Source organism: Nyctereutes procyonoides, unplaced genomic scaffold (genome assembly GCF_905146905.1).
Source record: "Nyctereutes procyonoides isolate TBG_1078 unplaced genomic scaffold, NYPRO_anot_genome, whole genome shotgun sequence".
Taxonomy (NCBI): domain Eukaryota; kingdom Metazoa; phylum Chordata; class Mammalia; order Carnivora; family Canidae; genus Nyctereutes; species Nyctereutes procyonoides.
The window spans coordinates 21,219,514-21,240,641 of NW_026575141.1; the positions used below are offsets into that span (position 1 = coordinate 21,219,514).

The 21,128-nt window shown below is 37.9% G+C and overlaps 1 protein-coding gene across 2 annotated transcripts in view; it reads left to right on the forward strand.

Annotated features, from left to right (window-relative positions):
* Positions 1–230: 230 nt before the first annotated feature.
* GLCCI1 (glucocorticoid induced 1) overlaps positions 231–21,128 on the forward strand; it is a 101,553-nt gene continuing 80,655 nt past the window's right edge. For both annotated transcript variants that reach the window (XM_055307333.1, XM_055307335.1), the window contains exon 1: positions 231–1,275. In XM_055307333.1, the coding sequence (XP_055163308.1) occupies positions 771–1,275 (505 nt within the window). In that variant the 5' untranslated portion in view covers positions 231–770. The remainder of the gene's footprint in view (positions 1,276–21,128) is intronic.

Here is a 21,128-nt window from a genome sequence, read left to right on the forward strand (position 1 = left end):
CTCACGCCCCGCCCCCAAGGCAGCATGCGCCACTCTCATTGGTAAGTGCTCCCCTCACTCCTACGCCGCGGCCAACCACTCGAGAGCTGGTGGAGCGCGGCGGAGCCAATGGGAGTGCTCGTTGCGGCCGCTGCCGGGTCCGAGCGCCGGGAGGCGGTGCCGGGGGCGGGGCGCGGGTGGGGAATCAGTTGCCATTTGGGGTGAGGAGCAGGCGGAGGCGGAGGCGGCGGCGGCGGCGTTTGCGGTGGCGCGGGCTCCGCGGGGAGCTAGACCCCTCCAGGCCCTTTCCTCTGCCCCGATCCCCAGAAGCAGGGGTCTGGGCCCTCCCTGCAGTTGGCGGGCGCTCCCGCGCGTGCAGCCCTGCGAGGCGGCGAGCGGCCCCTGAGGCGGCGTGCGCCGGACTGTGGTCCCGCTCCCCTGTCAGCGCGATGCCCGGGGCGGCGGCGGCGGCGGCGGCGGCGGCGGCGGCGGCGGCGGCTCCGGGCTCCTCGCGGCCCCGGCCGTGACCGCCACCCGGAGCCCGGCGCGGCGGTTGGGGCCGTTGGGCGTTTGTTGTCGCAGCCTTCCCCTCCCCCTCGCCGCGGCGCCGAGGCTCCGAGGCGGCGGGGGTGCGCGTTGGGAAGGGGAGCGGGAGACTCCTCCTCCCCGGTGCCCGCGCCCCTCCCCCTTACACACTCGCACGCACTGCCGCGCCGGCTCCCACACGCTCGCGCGCCTCCGGCTCCGCGCCTCGGTGTCGGCCGGCGTCGTCCCGGGCCCTGGGAGCCACCATGTCCACTGCCTCCTCCTCCTCCTCCTCCTCCTCCAGTTCCTCTCAGACCCCTCACCCCCCGCCGCAGAGGATGCGGCGCAGCGCCGCGGGCTCCCCGCCCGCCGCCCCCTCGGCCGGCAGCGGGAGCGGTGCGGGCGGCGGCGGCGGCGGCGGCGGCGGCGGCGGCGGCGTGGGGTGCGCCCCGGCTGCGGGAGCCGGCCGGCTGCTGCAGCCCATCCGCGCCACGGTGCCCTACCAGCTCCTGCGCGGCAGCCAGCACAGCCCCACGCGCCCGCCCGCCGCCGCCGCCGCCGCCGCCGCCGCCGCCGCCTCCTCCTCGCTGGGCAGCCTCCCGGGGCCCGGCGCGGCCCGCGGCCCCAGCCCGCCCAGCCCTACGCCGCCGCCGGCCGCGGCCCCGACCGAGCCGGCGCCGCGGGCCAAGGGCCGCCCGAGACGGTCCCCCGAGAGCCACCGGAGGAGCACCTCACCTGAGAGACGGAGCCCCGGCTCGCCCGTGTGCAGAGGTAGCGAGCCCAACCCTTCGGGCCTCCCGGGCGGCGGCTTCCCCGACGGTTCGGTCCGTGGAAACTGCAGCCTCTCCGGGCTTCTCTTTGCTAGTGCATTACCGAAGGTGTGAAAGTGGCTTTGGGAACCTCACCTCCCTGCGGTCGCCGCGGGGCTGCGGGGCTCGGAGGAGCGAACTGCACAGCAACTTTTACTTGACCCACATGCCGCCCCTCAGATTTTATCTTCCATCACTCGCCTGCATCGAAAGGTTTTTTTTTTGTTTTTTTTTTTTTCCCTTCCAGTTTGTGAGCTGATTAGCCCGCTCACGTACGTGTGTGCTGTTGGTAGCGGGGGAAGGAGGAGCTGGGCAAAACACTTAAAAACACACGCACACAAACTCTGGCAGCCCGATAAGGTAGCGGGTTGTAATCTGCAGCCTCTTTGTGCTTCCCTGCAAAGTTCCTCGCAGTGTCCCTGAGACTACTGGGATATGTATGAATACATTTCTTTTTTGGAAGGGTGATCTGTTGGATGTGTAGGGGAGACAGTTGTGAATGTGCAGTTGAAGTGTGCTGTATAGGGTGGCGGTGGTGGTGGTGGTGGTGGTGGTTGGATGGTGGGGATTTTTTTTTTTTTTTTTTTTTTTGGTCTCCCTCTTTTCTCTACTTTATATAGTCATATGCATCACAGCAGTACTTCCCTGGACACCGTCTATGCCCAACTCAGGATTTTCATGGTAAATTTCTAAAGACCTATTTGTGGAGTGTGCTCACTTTTTCCTTCCATTTTTAAGTACACTTAACAGTTGAGTTGAGCTGTTAAAGGATCTCAAGTTTCTTTTTTGTTAGGTGTCAAAGGTAATGGTGAGCTAGTGGATGCTGTCGGCTTCCCTTAATGTTTTGTGTTTTGGTTTGGTTTTGTTTATGTCTGGGGACACAGTGCATGATCTAGTTGAGTCCTGGGGGAGAAAAGGAAGATTAGCCAAAACAGGGACTTAAAGCTCATAAGGGAGAGTGGAGTAGCTAATATAATTAGATGCCAGGCTAGAGCTACAGATGCTGCTGCTGCTGCTGCTGCTGCTGCTGCTGCAGCAGCAGCATTGTGGAGACAACTGATCATACCGAGTGGAAAACTCTCTGCTTGGAAGGGTAACACTGTGGAGCTCTCTGTACGTTTATGTGGTATGTGGAAATTTTTTTAATGGAGTTTTGTTTTTAAACGAAAGACTTAGAGAAAAGTGATTATGTTATGATGGATTGCAGTTTGGCTGGTTTTTGGTTTTTTTGTTTTTTTTGTTTTTTTTTTAAATACTTCTGGCTGATAAATTAGCATGTTGCTAAGGCACTTGTTTTCAGACCACTTGATGGTGTGGCAGAGTAGGATGTAGTGCAATGGTATGTGTACAGGAGCACCAAGAAATACCTCCTGTAATCTGTATGCACCAGGAGGAATTTGCTCCCCCACTCCTCCCCCAGGTCAGGCCAGCTGCTGCAGAAACTGACATCCTCCAGCAAATCCTGAATGAATGAATGAAAACAACGTGATCGCCCTAATAATGACCACAACCGAACACAACATCTTTGGCTGTATTTTATAGAAAAGGCCACCATTTTCTAACAGATTAATGCCATATGCAGCTCCCATGCACATTTTCTGGAGCTATATGAAATGAGAGGTAAAGGAACGAATAGAAGGCAGCAGTTAAGAGAAATTTTTGAGTGATTTAGCTTCAACAGTACATAGATTGAGTTTTGGGATTTTCTTTTAGGGACTAATGTAACAGCCATAAAATAACCATTTCAGACTGTGTACACAGGGTTTTGTGGGCAGAGTAAGAGTAGTTGCTGCAACAATTTAATGGCCATCCAGTGCCTCCTCCCCTTTTGTTGATAAACACTAACATCTTACAACACATCCTAGTACAACTTGTTTTTCTGTATCCTTCAAAAGCCTTAATTGCTGAAGAATTACATGGTCCATCATAAAGTAGTTTTAATGAAATTTGCGATCAGGCTTAAGCTATCCTCTTTGTTGTAGTGTGGCGTATCCGAGTTAAATGCAATTTTAATGTAATCACGATGAAAACACTTTTCTGAGTCTGGTTGTGCAGCAGACAGATTTGCAGCACCAGAGAGCTTGTATTGGGAATAGAAGAGGCTTTTCTGCTGTTTTTAACACCAGGTGGTTTGTCAGTTTCCTACATTTAAGGGATTTTGAATGCAGGCTCTTCAGCCTCCAGTTCCCTGATTATATTACCTTTATGTTACTTCTCCACATCCTGCCTTGCCCCTCTCTACCCAAATTAAAACTGTGCAAATAATCTATTCTGTTTAGCTGGCCGTTTAAAATCTGTGCTATGAACAGTTGAACAATCTTTCAAACATTATCTACTCAGTTTCTTTTAAATTCTGCAAGGTTCTGACTTCAGTGGATTTTAGCCTCCACAGGTCAAGGCTCCTGCTGCCGCCGCTGTTGCTGCTGCTGCAGACACTGACATCACTATACTGCATGAATGAAAAACAACAACGTGCTCCATTTCTTGCTCTCCACCTCCTTCCTTTTCTGCACACTCCTGTGTGTGTGTGTGTGTGTGTGTGTGTGTGTGTGTGTGTAAAGAGGTGTTATGCTGCATTTAAAACTACATTTAAAAATGTTAGATTAAGTGGATGGTGGCTCAAGGGATATGTATTTAGTATAGAGGCATATTGTTTACAAAAAGCTTCAAGTGCTATGAGCATTTGGGCTGGAGGTGACATAACTGAGCATTCAGTATTTTTTTAAATCTGGACTGGTGGTTATGGAAGAAAATACAGAAGCTTTAAACACTTTTCTTTGTAATTGTTTTACCAAGAAGAAGTAATGAAACAACATGATTTCCAAACATGTTAGGTTATTATTTCCCTCTTAAACATTCTTAATATGTATATTTACAGGGTTATGGCTGTAGTAATAAATGACACTCTGATTATTTCACAAAGCTGAGGAAAAGCTGATTTCTGTAAAGATGCAATCAAATTTTAATACTTTATAAAATTCAACAAGATGGCAATTTATTTTTGTAGCACAATTTTAGATGATTTTAAAGGGTATCATAACAAAAGATACATAAATCTTTACCTTGCTCTGTATAAGGATATGAACTTTTACAAATTAAAACTATCTTGTTTATGTATGTGGATCATATTTTTGTTTGTATTTTTAAAATTTCTTTTGTATTTTTAAAACTTCAAGGTTTGTTATTTATATTCATTTCTTTACTTCTGCCATTAGCAAAATGTCACCCTCCCCCTTGTTTGGTTCTGAAGGGTCTTGAAGTGGTGAATGACAAGCTGCTGAATGCATCCTCAGGCTCCCTGTGATGTGTTTGTAATAGATGTAAAATCATAAAGTATTATGCAAATAGTTATTTTTTTGTAATGGTAATACATAAAGTCTACCTTTGAGATAAATAGAACAACTCAAATGAGAATATAACAGGATGTTAGTGTTAAAAATTAATAATCTGTAAGCTAAAATCACGAGTAATATCCAAAAGAAAATAAAGTTGCTTCTTTATGAAACCTCAGAGCAAAACCTATGGATTTAGAAACATTACAAATGCTCACAATTTTACTGTGTAAGCTAAGATAGTAAGTAGCAACTGCAAATCCTTTTGTGGTTTTTTTTGTAAAGATTGAACATTAGGATGAATTAAAAATTCTAAAAGATATAAAAGCAGTTGCATTAGAGTACTCCGGATGGAGAATACTGCTTATTCTTAAGTGTACCAAATCTAGTTTAAAAAAAACATGGAAGAGCTTGTAATTTATATGGCTCCTTTTATGGAAAATAGCATGCGTTGATTCCTGATTTAACATAACATTTATTTAGGCCTAATGTGCTAGCAGATCACTGACTCTAGAGTGAAATTTGATTAGATTTTTTCATGATTATTATTGAGAGCTTTATTGTTTTATACATTAAAAAGTTATGATTACATTTTAAAAGAAAATACAAAGCCAGCCAGCATGTAATGTTGAATGACTTCATGTGTGTGTGTATGTCTTTGTGTTTTAATCAATTAATTTGCTTTCAGTTTTTTAATCTTTTCATTAAATTTCCCTCTTTGAGTCATTTTTGTGCTATGCCCAGTTTGTAGAATGCAACATTTTTAATTACTTTTTTTCCCCCCTTACTTTTTAGAGATACTTAGGCATTGTCTTCATATAGAGTTACTTCTCAGGCTGATATTCTTAGAAATTAAGGCCCTTCTAATGGCCCCCCTCTTTTAAAATTAATTTTCTTAGAGTGCTTAGAGGACCTTGTTTCAAAGCTTTCCTATAACTTGAGTAAAAATAGTTAAAAGTTGTGGGAGTTTTTGTTTTTTTTTTGTTTTTTCCTAAAATGGCAGGTTTCAAATACTGATTTTTGGGAAAGGTTATAGGCCTTTGAGAACTACACTAAGTATCAGCGGCATTGATTATTTAATAGCTTTTCCCATCAGTTATGGTGCATAAGATTTCTAGTTCAGTGAATTCAATAGAAAAGTGAATTTATATAAGTTATTCTTAACTGTCTTACGTTTAAAGATTGTATTCTTCTCAAATAAGGTATGCTAAGCCTATTGAATATCATACACCTAAGATACATAAAAGCACCTTTGTCAGTTTAACTCTATATATAGTTTTGTGTGTATATATTGAGCTAAAAATTATTTCATTATTTACAGTACTTTTTACAGAAGGACATGTCTTTCACTGCAGTCTACATTTCTTCAAGGATTTGATGCAAATTAGGATTTATGCATTGGGAAATGCTGAAGGGTAATGACATCCTTGTGGTCTTTTTTTTTTTTTTTATTTGTGATAAATGCAGACTAAATGTGAACAAGGAAACAAAGAAATAATTGGGCTCTGTGGCAATGCATAACAATGGAAATAAATGGCAATGTTCAATAAATGGCTAATAGGAGAAGGCTTTTCCTATGTCTGAAATTTAAACAAATTTCTAAAAGTCTACTTTACCAAAACTTTCACATGTAGTGAGCTAATAGTCTGCCAAAGAATAAATGCTAACGACCATGATATTCTTAATTTTTTAGTTCACTCTTTTCTCCAGTGCTAAAAATTGCCAGACACTGCCACCAAGATAGGCTTTTCCATAGCACCTGTGCCTGGTGCTGTTATCTTTTGCCTTCAGTATATAATTTTGCTATTAAATGATAAAGCAAATCACCGATGCTGTTTCTGTCCTTTATACTTTGTATTTTAGCAAGAGGTTGAATTTGAGACCGATAGTCTTTTAATTGAGTTTACCGAAAGTGTAGTAAAGAGAACACTACTCATCTGTTAATTTGGAAAGCCTTAGGAACTGATGGAAGAGCCAGAAGTTACCTCCATTTCCTTCTGCCCTTTATCTGGACCCCTTAAACTGACCCTATTCCACCCGTCATCCAGATGATTCTAAAAGAATAAGATTTGTGCTTATTCTGCAAAACAGATTTGTAGTAATTCTGAAGAAAGTAAGGATTTTATTTACATTATGAACAATTGCAGAGAAAAATATTTCTCTAGTATATGCACTTAGTAGGGACAAACATGGCAGATACCTTTCTTTAAGCAGTGTTGTTTACTTCAAATGAATGTAACTGGAGAAGGTAAGTCCATGAATACCTGAGTACCTTCCCCTGTATTATGACGTGTCTTTAGCTGTAGTTAGAAAGGAAGAAAACGTTTTAGTGTTTATTATATACTAGGCAATGCATATATTCATTTATCAAGAAAGTGCATTTGAAGTGCAAATCTTCTGATTTCAGATCTAGTGTTTATTCAACAGTACTATCCTGTTGCTCCTAACTCAGAACGACTCTGAAGTTGGTGACCAGCTGTGATTTCCGAGCTAAAAGAATTACTAAAGAATAGGTTTTCTGTTGTTTTTACAGCACTATTATACTATGCTAGGATGTGCTTTGACATTTTCAGAATGTCTAAACATGTAAGACAGGATGGTGAATGTAACTGGAATGAATATATACATGGATTGGTCATATTTCTCCATTTGTTCTTAATAGAAAAATCTTTAAGTGTCTGTGAGAGAGAGCAAGAGAGTGAGAAATCCTTTTTCCTGAGGGCTCAGGGATGTGAACTTGACTGTTTCTGGCCCTCCTCCCACCTCACATTTGTGCGGTCCTTGAATCATAGTGCAAACTACTTTTCTCCACGAATATTAAAAGTTAGTTGCACATGGTGGTGAACTAATGAATGCTGCAGGTATCACTAAGCAGAGACTAGTCTCAAGTGATTGTCTCAGCAACTGGTACTAGTTAATTCAGTCCTCCCAAGAGCTAACACGTTATCACTGCAATTTGTGGGTTTGAACTGTGAATGTTTGTGACTTAACGAAATGCCACCGTGGTGCACCTTAATGATGGCTCACCAAAAATAAGGATGAATGAAAGCAACCAGTAAAACCCATTATTTTGTGGCAAGGTCAGTGTCCAAAATTGTCTTACAAGTCATTAGAATCAAGAAATCTACTAAACATCTGAATGTGTTTCGTAAACTGCTACAACTTGCTGCCTGGTGTTACTAAAGATCAGATACCAACCACCTACTGACAGTAATGACTCCTTATTTAGTCAGTATAACCACAGGGATAACTTTTGTGAATAGTCCATATAGCTAATTTTAACATTTAGATTACTAAAAAATTATTTGATGGAACCTTTTTCTAAAGGTATTATGCAGTTTTCTTAAGCAGAACAAACGACATAAGTGAACTCTTTTGTGGCTTATTTAGCTTTATCAATATTTACATACCTAACAAAATGATGATTACAGATAGTATTGAATATAAGATTGAGCATTAACTGACAACTAGAATTGCCCTATAACCGATTCTATAAATTTGCTTTTGGGATTGTCTTATTTTTAGAGAGAGAGAGAGAGAGAACTTTAGACAGGTTCCATGCTCGATGTGGACCCTGATGTGGGGCTCAGTCTTAAGACCCTGAGATGAAATCAAGAGTCAGATAAGAGTCAGATAGATGCTTAACTGACTGAGCTACCCACGTGCCTTAGGATTGTCTTTTTTTCTGATGAAGGTGGAATGAAGCAATGTGTGGCCACATTATTCCGTAATAGAATAATTTAGCTCTTTTTTTTTTTTTTCAGAATTATCCCATTAAGGGCAAACTTATTTTCTAAATGGTACTATAAAAGAGTCTCAGAGGGGATCCCTGGGTGGCGCAGCGGTTTGGCGCCTGCCTTTGGCCCAGGGTGCGATCCTGGAGACCCGGGATCGAATCCCACGTCGGGCTCCCGGTGCATGGAGCCTGCTTCTCCCTCTGCCTGTGTCTCTGCCTCTCTCTCTCTCTCTCTGTGACTATCATAAATAAATAAAATAAAAATTAAAAAAATATAATAAAAAAAAGAGTCTCAGAAACAAAAAGGTATACTGGAAAATACTAGATTCAGAGCTAAGAGGCTTGGGTTCTATTTCTAGTTTTAACATTTGACCTACAGCAAATCACTATCTCTTGGTATCTTGTTTTCTCAATCTTTACAGTGAGAGGTGGGATTTTTAAGATTTTGGTTTAGGTAGAGAAAAAAATTCTACTGAAAGGGAAAGTAAGTTTATTAAACTAGGTAATTTTTTAAAATATCCCCCCCCCAGCTTTTTTGAGGTATAACAGAAATAAAAATTGTGTATATTTAAGGTGTACAGCATGATGATTTTATCTAGGTATACATTGTGAAGTGGTCACCACAGTCAAGCTAATTAATAACATCCATCACCTCAGATAGTTACCTTTTGTTTTGCTGTGTGATGAGAACATTTAAGATCTCCTCTTGGCAAATTTCAAGTATACATTATTCCTCATTATTCACCCAGAATTTAGTCATCTTATAATTGAAAGTTTGTACCTTGACCTGTATCTTCCTATTTCTCTCACCCACAAGCCCCTCGAAACCACCAGTCTACTCTCTGCTGCTATAAATTTGACTTTTTTTAGATTCCACATGCAAGTGAGATCATACAGTATTTGTTTTTCTGTGTAGTACAGTGTTCAGGTTCATCTCTGTCACCAGTAGCAGGATTTCCTTCTTTTTTTAAAAAGGCTATATAATATTTGTGTGTGTGTGTGTGTGTGTATGAAAGTGATAGTTTCTTTATCCATTTCTCCATCAATGAATATTTATGTAATTCTCATATCTTGGCTATTGTGAATAACGCAATGAATGTGGAAGGGCAGATATCTCTGTAAGGGACTGATTTCATTTCCTTTGGATGTATATACCCAGAAGAAGGATTGCTGGGTTATATGATAGTTCTATTTTTAATTTTCTAGGAACCTCTATACTGTGTTTTTTCTCCAAGATTTTACTTAAATTCAAATTAGTTAACGTATAGTGTAGTATTAGTTTTCAGGAGTAGAATCTAGTGATTCATTATTTACGTATAACACCCAGTGCTCATCGCAAGTGCCCTCCTTAATGCCTGTCACCTTTTAACACATCCCCTGTTCCTTTTCTCCTCCAGCACACCTGAGTTTTTTCTCTATCTTTAAGAGTCTCTTATGGTTTGCCTCCCTCTCTGTTTTTACCTGAATTTTTATTTCCCTTCTTCTATGTTCATCTGTTTTGTTTCTTAAATGCCACATGAGTGAAATATTGTATTTGTCTTTCTCTGACCTTTTTCACTGAGCACAATACACTCTTAGTTCCATCTACCTCATTGCAAATGGCAAGATTTCATTCTTTTTGATGGCTGAGTAATATTCTGTTTTGTGTGTGTGTGTATTCATCAGCCAATGGACATTTGGGCTCTTTGCATACTTTGGCTATTGTGGACATTGCTGCTATAAACATTGAGGTGCATGCGCCCCTTTGAATTTGTATTTTTGTATCCTTTGGATAGATATCTAGTAGTGCAATTGCTGGGTTGTAGTATAGTTCTACTTTTAACTTTTTGAAGAACCTCCATACTGTGTCCCAGAGTGGCTGCACCAATTTGCATTCCCACCAGATTTGTTCTTTTTCAACATTACTTTGGCTATATGCAATCTTTTCTAGTTCCATACAAATTTTAGAATTGTCTGTTCTAGCTCTGTAAAAAAATGCTGCTGTTATTTTGATAGGGATTGCATTGAATGTGTAGATTGCTTTGGGTAGTATAGATATTTTGACATTTGTTTTTCCATTCCATGAGCATAGAATGTTTTTCCATTTCTTTGTGTTTTCTTCCGTTTCTTTCATAAGTGTTCTATAGTTTTCAGCATACAGATTTTTCACCTGTTTAGTTATGTTTATTCCTAAGGATCTTATGGTTTTTGGTGCAATGGTAGATGGGATTGATTCCTTGATTTCGCTTTCTGCTGTTTCATTATTGGTGTATAGAAAAGAAATAGATTTTTTTTTAAAGATTTTATTTATTCATGAGAGACACAGAGAGAGGCAGAGACACAGGATGAGGGAGAAGCAGGCTCCCTGCAGGGAGCCTGACGCGGGACTCCGTCCTGGGTCTCCAGGATCACGCCCTGGGCTGAAGGCAGTGCCTAAACCACTGAGCTACCCGGGCTGCCCCGAAAAGCAACAGATTTTGGTACATTGATTTTATATCCTGCCACTTTGGTGAATTCATGTATCAGTTCTTCCTTTTTTTTTTTTTTTTTTTTTTGTGGAGTCTTTTGGGTTTTCTAGATAGATAGACTGTTTTCTGTTCCCAGAAATTTACATTGCCACCAATGGCATACAGGCGTTACCTTTTCTCCACATCCTTGCCAATACTTTTTATCTCTTACCTTTTGATAATAGCCATTCTAGCAAGTGTGAGGTGGTATCTGATTGTGGGTTTAATTTGCATTTCCCTGATGATTAGTGATGTTGAGCACCTTTCATGTACCTGTTGGCTATTATATTTCTTCTTTGGAAAAATGTCTGTTCAACTCCTTTGCCCATTTTTTAATTGGATTTTTGTTGTTTTTGCTATTGAATTGTATGAGTTCCTTATATATTTTAGATATTAACCCCTTATCAAATGTATGGTTTACAGATATTTTCTCCCATTCTATAGCTTCTTTTTTCATTTTGTTGATTTTTTTTCCTTTGCTGTGCAGCAGCTTTTTAGTTTGATGTAGTCCCGCATATTTATTTTTGCTTTTGTTGCTTTGCTTTTGGTGCCATATCCAAAATGTCATTGCCAAGACCAATGGCAAGATTTTTCCCTATATTTTCTCCTAGGAGTTTACAACTTCGGGTCTTATTTTAAAGCTTTAATCATTTTGAGTTAATTTTGTATATGGTGTAAGAAGATAATATGGTTTCCTTGTTTGGCATGTGTATATCCATTTTTCCAACACCATTTATTGAAGAGGTTGTCCTTTTCACATTGTGTATTATTGGCACCTTTGTCAAAGATTAGTTGACCATATACCTATGAGTTTATTTCTGGGCTTTCTGTTCTATTCCATTGGTCTCTGTGTCTGTTTTTTTTTTTTTTTTTATGCCAGTATCATATTGCTTTGATTACGATTGTGTTGTATGGATTAGATAATTACTAGTAAAATGATCATTTATTGAGCTTTTATGTCAGCCACTAGTCTTCATTGAAATCTAATGTAGAGTACTTTTATAATTTCTCTTCACAGATGAGTAAATGACATCCTGACAAGTTAAGTAATTTGCCCAAGGTCAGGCAGCATGCACATAGGGCCCAGATGGTCCATTTAACTCTCTTAAGTCCTGACTTGAAGTTAGCTGAGAGTTGCTTTTGGAACCCGGTTCATTATGGGACAGGAAAGCATGCATAATGGGTCATCCAATTGCTTATATAGTTAAATCACAGAGAGGCCAAAAATAGCATTAGAGGGTTGGGTTGGGTGAAGAGAAAGCTAAATGGGAGTAGGCTGTAGGGTCATTAGGACCTAAAATAGCTGCAAGTATTCCCAATGATTCAGGCCTCACGTATGCATATAAGAATGTCACAGCATTTCAAAAGTTTATTATGCCATTAGTAAGTCTTCATCTTGGTCCTTAAAGGATCTACCACTGTGTTAAAGCAGACTTTAGATTTCATTTTTTAAAACACTGCCTTTCATATTGAAATCTCAAAATCTGGATAGAAGAAGGTCTTTTGTATTTGACAATTTAAACTTTACATTTCTAATAAGGATCCATTCATCCCTAACATTCCTTACTCTTGCCATCCTTTGATATTTTAGCATTCAAAATGGTACCTTTTTATGTATCACTCTTATGGCAAAGCAGCAAGGTCCACTATCTTCTCAGCTTAAAACTGCCTGGGCTCTTTCACTTTCCTGGGTTAGCTGATATCCAGAAAAGATATTCTGAGCTCCATTTTAATAATTTCTTCTATGGTGCTTCGCTTTTTTTTTTTTTTCCAGTTTCACTTGTGTTTATTGTAAGCTGTCTTGAATAGTCAGTGTGGAACATGAGTTTTTTCATAGGTAACATTAGAAATTGTATTTTTATTGTTACGATATTGAAAGTTTTGAATGTATGTGATGGATGGAGTTTTCCATGACAGTTGTTCTGTTACTAACTTTTCTAATTAAATACATCAATTTATAAGTTGAATCAGTAAAGTAATATTTCTGTCTTAGAAGATGTTAAAAGCTAGTAGGGCTCAGTTGCTCAGGGTTACATCGAGTCTAGCCATAAAAAAAAATTGTATTTTTTCATGTATACCTATGAAGTGATCTTTCCATGAAGGTACAAAAAGAGAGTGAAATACAGATTGGTCTATATATGAGCTGGTAGTGTGTAAACAAAATATATTCACAATATATTTGAGAGTTCTATGACAATTTGATATATTGCCATGAAAAAGAATCAGCTGTAAGTTAGATTATTTAATTGTCTAGCATTTACTAAATAGAGGTTAGCAAACATTGCTAAATGCAGTTTGATTAGTTTCATAGAAGTGAGGAGTTAGACTGTGCTCAGAAATACAGTTTTCTGAAATAAGCTACAATATTCTGCAATATTTTGATCAGATAGCTTAAATTTTTTTTTAAACCAGAATGACCCATTATTTAAAAAACAAAAATAAAAACAAACCTTTAATCAGTTGCATTTGCTTATTACTCTTTGGCTTTTTGGTTAACATATGGCCAGAGATTAGTGAAGCTTTAATGTAATTTCCATAATAACTGTTCATTCATTCAAGAAATGTTTGTTTCAGTTACCGTACTAGTTGTTGGCAGTATGTTGGTGAGTAAAACTAATGGAATTTCTCCCTCTTTTGCACAATAAATATTTGATGAATTTGTACACTATTTGAGGAACTCTGTTTGACCCTTACAGAATACATATTCTAGGTGCAGTTGATGTGCTCACATTCATATTTCTCAACAAAGTCAATTCATTTAAAACCTGCCAAGATTTTAACCCACTATTTTCTCTGAACTTTCGGCTTCACATATGAAGTATGTTCCTTTGCTCGCTTTTCTAAGTTGAGCTTTTGGGTTGAATACCAAATATTCTACTTATATGTGTTTTTCTTTTATTAGATTAAGCCTAGGAGAGCTTCATTCTGTGGCTCCCATAATATATTTAGGTCTGATGTATAATATTCTGCTCTAGTTGGCCTAGGATGATGTCCTTGACACTTTCTCCTCACACAATATACACAGATACCCTCTCGGTATTCTGAACTTTATTGTTGGATGTATCATCTTGGGTAGAAATGTAGTAGTAAGTAGTAATGATGTGTAGTGATATCTGGACATTGGTATCTTGTGAGACTGTTGAAATGAGTACAACTTGGTTTTGGCTAAATATCTGCTATGATTGAGCTAGAATAGAACGGAAAAGGAGCTTTTCACAGATTGTTACCATTAATATCTCAGTTGAATTCACAGTGACTTAATTTGTCTTTACTATACTCTTTACTGAATTTAGTTTTCATTTTTACCTATTCATTAAAGTTTTTATCCTAAAGAATTATTAGCATTAAAGTCTTTAGTATTAGCATTTGGTTATATTAGTTAATCTTTAAGACAATTACCGTGTTCTGCTTTGTACCAAGCCAAGTGGTCAAAAAATAACATCTTTTTACAGATAGTCCCATTTAATGGAATAAGTATTACACTTACTCTCACGGTAAAACAGATGTTAGGTGAAGTGTATGTTCTGGATTGCTTTTTTTTTTTTTATGTCGCTTATGGAACATTGAAGAAATTCTTATAATAAACGATCTAAAATTGCATATAGGAATTTATTTATTTATTTATTTATTTATTTATTTATTTATTTATTTATTTATTTATTTTTAACGATTTATTTATTCATGAGAGACACAGAGAAAGAGAGAGAGGCAGAGACATAGGCAGAGGGAGAAGCAGGCTCCTTGCAGAGAGCCTGACGTGGGACTCGATCCTGGATCCCAGGATCATGTCCTGAGCCGAAGGCACATGCTCAACTGCTGAACCACCCAGGTGTCCCAAATATTGGAATTTTAGAAAATTGGAAGGCATAGGAAAAGTAATGAAATAAGTTATTGTTAATATTCGCTGTGTCATTTAAAAATATTCTCTTCTTGAATTAAGTGCTTCAAAATGTAAAAGAAAGTAAATATATAGTATGGTAGCTGGAATCTTTTATTGGACTCACTGTATTAGTCCCATAGTTAGTATAACAATACTAGAACCTTTAACAGTTAGTTGATTTACGAATTTCTCATCCTAACATTGTCTTGGTATTTGTTACTCTGTATTCCAAGCAATTTTGTTGGATGTGTGTGCTTCACCAAATAGCACCTTGTCATTTATAGCGTTCCAGTGTCAAGCATGGAGGCTGGTTGCTTAGAAGGCACTACAGCAAACACTTACTTTACCTTTACATAGGGTTTATAAGAGATTTGTTTTAGCTATATGTGTTCAAATCACTGAACAGTGATTATTATGACATGCAGTCTTATAAATCTCTGACAAAGATGAAAATTAATAGTTACATTTGTGTTGCTATTTTCTACAATACCTAAGTGTTTAGGTAAGTGATGGCTTTTATCTTCGTTGAGGGCCTACCACTCAGTGGTAGTATACAAAAGGTTAGAAAAACAGTGATTTAAACCTTCACGTGAAATAGGAGCTGGGTGCTCCTGCTGGTAGAAATAGGTGAAACAGGGATGGATGATGTTAGGACAGTCCACATTTTGAAAGATGGAGAATATGTTTCTACAGAGTGAGTTTCTAAGTTACATATAGAGTTCTCTTAAGTGAATTTTGCCCTGTCGAGGCTCCGTGGAATCAGCTTCTAAAGCTGTTAAATTTAGAGAAACTAAAGTTATCATGCCCCAAATTCAGTGGGCTTTTTCACTTAAAATTCTAAGTGTTTTTATAGTCTTTCATAAAGATCATGATTATACTAAGCTCCAAGGAAGGAGAATGTAAGTTACATATTAGTTTGTGCTTCATTATAATGTTAAAAAAAATTAACTGTAGAGTGGATTTGGGTATAGTTATTTGCTTTAGAGAATGTCTAACTTATGTGCAAGTAAAATTATTCAATTTACCAAAGTGTTATTTACACAAACTTTTTAGGAAGTCAGTTACACAAGGTTGAGGTTCATCTGAGGTTGTAAAAACATATTACTGAATAGTGTAATTTCTCATTGCGGCATAAAGTGTTCTACTGACATTTAGCAGAATTAATTAATATCCTAAGAAGTTGTTACAAATTAGCATGAATAGATACTTTCCATTCACTTTTAGTTTTAATTTAAAGATTCTAAGAAAAGTGGTATTCAACTAACCCCTAAAAGGGAAAGAACTCATATATACTAATGATTTTATGTCTCACATTTCTCTGTGGAAAGATATGCTTTTAAATTAGATAACTATTCCAAGGCTTTTTCTAGAATATTGGTCCTTATAAAAAGAAGTTATTCAGTTAGAGTTTCCTAGCAAACTGTTTCTAACCAGCTCCATGGAGGAAGTATTTCTTCCTTCATGAAAAACTTTCCCAGAAACTTCTACCGTTACTAATGTCAGGAAGACAAAGCAATAAATAAGCATAATTAGACTAGAAATATGATTCGTGCTGTGGATTATGATTTTATTTATAATTGTATATTACTGTATGCTGATTTTAACTTAAAGTTTCTCTGTATACCTGAGAACCAGGAAATTTAACTGGCCAACTAATATATTTATTCCTAAGGTCTATACAGTATGGATAAGGATGTACATGTGAGTGTGTGTGTGTGTGTGTGTGTGTGTGTGTGTGAAAGAGAAAAGTCCCTAAGGTTCACATTCCTTTATCTACAATTACTGAGGAAGCACTGGCTCCTGATACTTTCTCTATACAGAGTAGGGATTCATGATCTTCTTTTCATAATACTTTAGGTACTTTGAATATAATGAGTAGTAGTGACTTAGAAACTTGGTTTATCTCCTATAAGATGAAAGCAGTGGACATCTAACTAGGTATAATTCTTAACATCTTCCTTGATATTATGGGGAAACTTGCTGTTTATCATGTTATAATTATATTTCCTTCCTGGAGGCACATCTTAAATGCTGACTTCTTTGACTAAACTGTTTACTTCAGGGTCATTTGGTAAAAAATAAATTTGGATTGGTTTGGAGGAAAAAATTAATCAGCCCAAATACAAATTCCCTTTTCTAAATCATCTAACATGCTTTATTTAGAATGCCAACCCAGTTACATACAGTTTAGTTTTATTAACAAATGTATGATAATTTTCTCTGCTGAAGCTGGCATTGTGATTTTTGAGCAGAAGATTATGTTGATATTTAAATTCAAAGTTTAAACAAGCACTGAAAGGTGTAATTGCATTTCTTTGGCCAAGAGAATTCTTCTAGGTGGTACCTGTATACAGCTAATTAAAACAGACATTATCCATACCTTCTACAAATTGTCATATCCAAATATTTTAAATATCATTATTTAACATCTTTGGATGTGTTGCTCATGCTCTTTATCTTCTTGTTAGTCTAGTTACCATCTGTAGAGAAGGTTTTATTTTAAAGTGTGTTCAACCTATGTTTCACAGGGTAGAATATATATCATACTCTCTTAGTTAACATACTTTTTAAAAGTGGCCTATTTTTCTATGCTACTGAGACAAAAAGAATAATTTATTAATAACTTTTACCCATTATAATTCCAAATTTGGGTCATTATATGCTCTAATCATATATAATAAGATACGATTAGGAGTACAGTTATCAAGGTATCAAAGAGTATCAAAAGATTTAAGTTGAAAAACTCAGACTTGGTACAGAAATGGAGTTGAGTGGTTTCTTTTCTTTGCTTATTGGCACTACAGAACACGACCTTGATTAAGACTTTCAGACCCAAGGCATCATGTGTTGAGTTCTTCCTTCCTATCAGCATAATCATTGACTTTTCCTCCTCCCTCATTTCTCCCATCCTGCTCGTCTCTACATCTTGTCCCATCTGCTCCAATTATGTCCTAAATCTGATGGCTTCTTTCCATCCTTTCCATGTCTTAATTATTGTTGTACTCTTGTTTCCCCTGCTAAAGCCTCTCATCTTTAATTTAGCCATCATATTGCTATAAGCGCAGTCCTTCTTTAAAAAAAAAAAAAAAATCCGAAGTTTAAATCCTCCATTGTGTTCTTTGTGAACTGAACTCACTTTTTATTGATAATGCTTTATCCTTTATAGCTCCATACTTTGAATACATGTTCCTTGTAAGGGTAAGGTAAAATAGATTACCTTAAATTAGATTAAGTTAGATTACCCTACTTGTGGTGACAATTTATGATAATAATGAGTGAGATTGTAAAATCTGCCCCAAACTGTATGGTAGGATAATTGTAGATGCTAGTGCTACCAACTTTACTGCATCTCAGAGTTTAAAGAAAGGTGGCCCACCAACTGTTACTACTTTGAAAGTTCACTTTGGAAGACCTACTCTCTCTTCATCTGATTCATCAGCACTTTGGCAAGTGGGGTTCATTGTTACCAGTACTTCTGCGATATGCGAGAGATACTGCACCAAGTTTGATTGTGTGATCTTGGTAGAATGTATTTTTATATAATTTGCTTTGTATTCTCTCTAAGTAAAGATCCTATAACTACTCTTTGATTACAGTTTGAAAAGACCATCTTCAAAATAGCCCAGTGATGTTTTCAACAACGGTAGCCTTCTAAAATTAAGTCCATGATCTGCCAGGATGCTTGGCAGGACAAGAAATATAGTGTTTTTGTTAAATAGCCTTACTTCATATAAACATAGTTCTTGCATGTACACTATAGGAAGCATTTTGTATTGAATGAATATATTTTAATTACCCATTTGTGAAATATCTGAGCATAGAAACTATAGTCTTTTATATAAATGTGGAAAATAGATGATAGTAGGACCTGAATTCAAGTTAGTTGTCACTGTCTTGTGCTTTATTCACAATGACTTTAGATGAGCCTCACATATAGAATATTAAAAAAATATATATGGAGCTATTCTATTTGAGGCTTTTCTAAAAAGTCTTCAGTAAAGAGGTCCAGAATACATGCCAGATGATTTCCAGTTTTTAAATATTTATTTCATAAAGGCTAGGGGAAGATGGATAAATTCTATTTACAAGTCCAACAGATGTTCCTTGAGTAGTTGTGGTAGGTATTAGAAAGACAGAGACAGACAGACAAAAGCCTTACTTTTAGTGGGAAGGACTCAATCTCTGGTAGATAAGTCTTATATTAATCATTTAAGTATGAACTCAGTACAAACTAAACAGATTAGTGAAGAGTATTGGGTTTTTCATTCCTTTCATTAAGTGAAAGTACAATAGCTAAAACATAGGGAGAAAGAGATAAAGGAAAGTGAGGGACTTGACATCTCCATGAAAAATAAGTTAACTGCATTGTTCATAATGTTCAAACATATATTGTTCAGTACTTGTATCTCAACACTACATTGGATCTTAAAAACTCTTTTTTTTTTTTTTTTTTTTTTTTTTTAGAGAGAGCAAGTGCAGGAGCAGGGGAGGGGCAGAGGCTGAGGGAGAGGGAGAGAGAGAAGCTTAAGCAGGCTACATGCCCCACAGTGAGTTGAACACAGGGCTCAGTCTCATGCTGATGAGATCATGACCTGAGCTGAAATTTTGATTTCAGTCAAATGCTGACTGAGCTGTCCAGATGCCCCAGGATTTTAAAAATTATAACCAGAAGTAGAGGGAAAGAATGCAGAGAGGGGAAATGTAAATGTAAACCCAGGTGATCCACCTTTTTTGTGTAATTTGCTTAGTGTGGCTTGGTTTTCCTCCCATATTGAGATCAGTCCCTAGTCTATCTGGAGATGTGAGGGTTTTGATTCCAAATGCCTCAACTGTTCTGTTCGAGTATTGTTAATGATTCAACCTGTATCCAAAACCAAAGTCTGTTATTTGGGCATTTGGTTGGAACATTGTTCTTTTATCATTTGAGGGGGAAAAAAATGAATTCAGATCTAACAAACTCTGAAACTTTGTGACTCTGTTCCATTCATAGGTCCTAGGCAGTGCCATTTTGATGAACTACACAGTTCAATCAATATCAATAGACTATTTTTGACTAAGATTATAATGACTAATTCTATGACTATTTTAGAAGAGTAAAATATGATGCTATTTGAAAATATTTTATGACACTTTTCCCCTGCACTTAGTCATGCCACTGGTAGTTTTATTTTTCCTTAAGTTGCTCTCAGTCCTTGGCAGCATTTCCTGGCAACCTTTTATGCACAATATTTGTAGAATTGTTGAGGTGGAAGGTGTACTGCGTATGCAAACACAGAACTGGTTTTTACCGTGTTCTGTTTTACTCCATAGCCTCCACAAAGGTGTCATTTGTCTAAGACATTTTCCTTCAGGATGTTTCCTGCAGCTTTTGGCCATTTCCAACTTTAATGAAGCATCCAATTTTGGATAAACTACTGCTTCACAGTTACACATTTGATTCTTTGGTGTCAATATTTAGGAAAGTGAATGCTAGAATAAACATCTGTGTTTCCTTATTTCTGAAGCCTTCATTCTGTTCAGCCTATTGGTTCTGGTTTTATAGAGAAGTGTAGTTACTTGTGTATTTGCCAGTCCATGACATTTTTACCATTGCTGGATTGGGGGACACAATGTAGGGGAAAATAAAGCTCATAGACTAAGTTTAATTTATTAGATTCTTTTTAACTAAGCAGATCAGTAATAGCCACACATATTCCAGTGCAGATTTCCATTTATCATTTGCCTGTGATCAGTAAATTTGCTTGACTGGCAGTCCTATCTTATCTAGTCCTTACCCTTGAGGGTAAGCAGTTAATTTTCTTTCTAGGCTTTTATTCTTAGCTTCTACATTTAACCGTGGAGTTAACTACTTCTATTATTATGCTATATTATGAGCTTATCTATAGTTATTATTACTGAAGCAAAGTATTTATAGCTTAGACTTAGGTGCTTAAGTCTTAACTTTGTAAATTGTATGGTAAAATGTATTTGGATTTAGAATTCTTACAAATTCTCAGTGTAGATATCATGAGAAGAAATATTTACTTGTCTAAGAGACTGTAGTGCTTTTTGAGTCATATTAATTCATTCTTCAGATAAGGGGTAAGAATGCTGATAATTTCTTTCAGAAGCTTTTTTCAGAATCAGAGGAATTACAGTTGTCCTACAGATTTCTAAAGATTTCATTTTATATGGTATAATTTCTTTTTTAGTAGTGATAAGCCCTTGATCCCATAATGGTAGTAGTCATAATCAATTCTTTCTCAGCCTTGAAGATTATTTTAAGACTCTTTGTTCTTTATTTCCTCCCTTGTCCTTTCAAAGTTACTACCTGAGTGGCTCATACCTCCTATCACTTTTTATATTAATTCCTTTCCAAGCTGTTGGTTGTGTGAAGCTTAG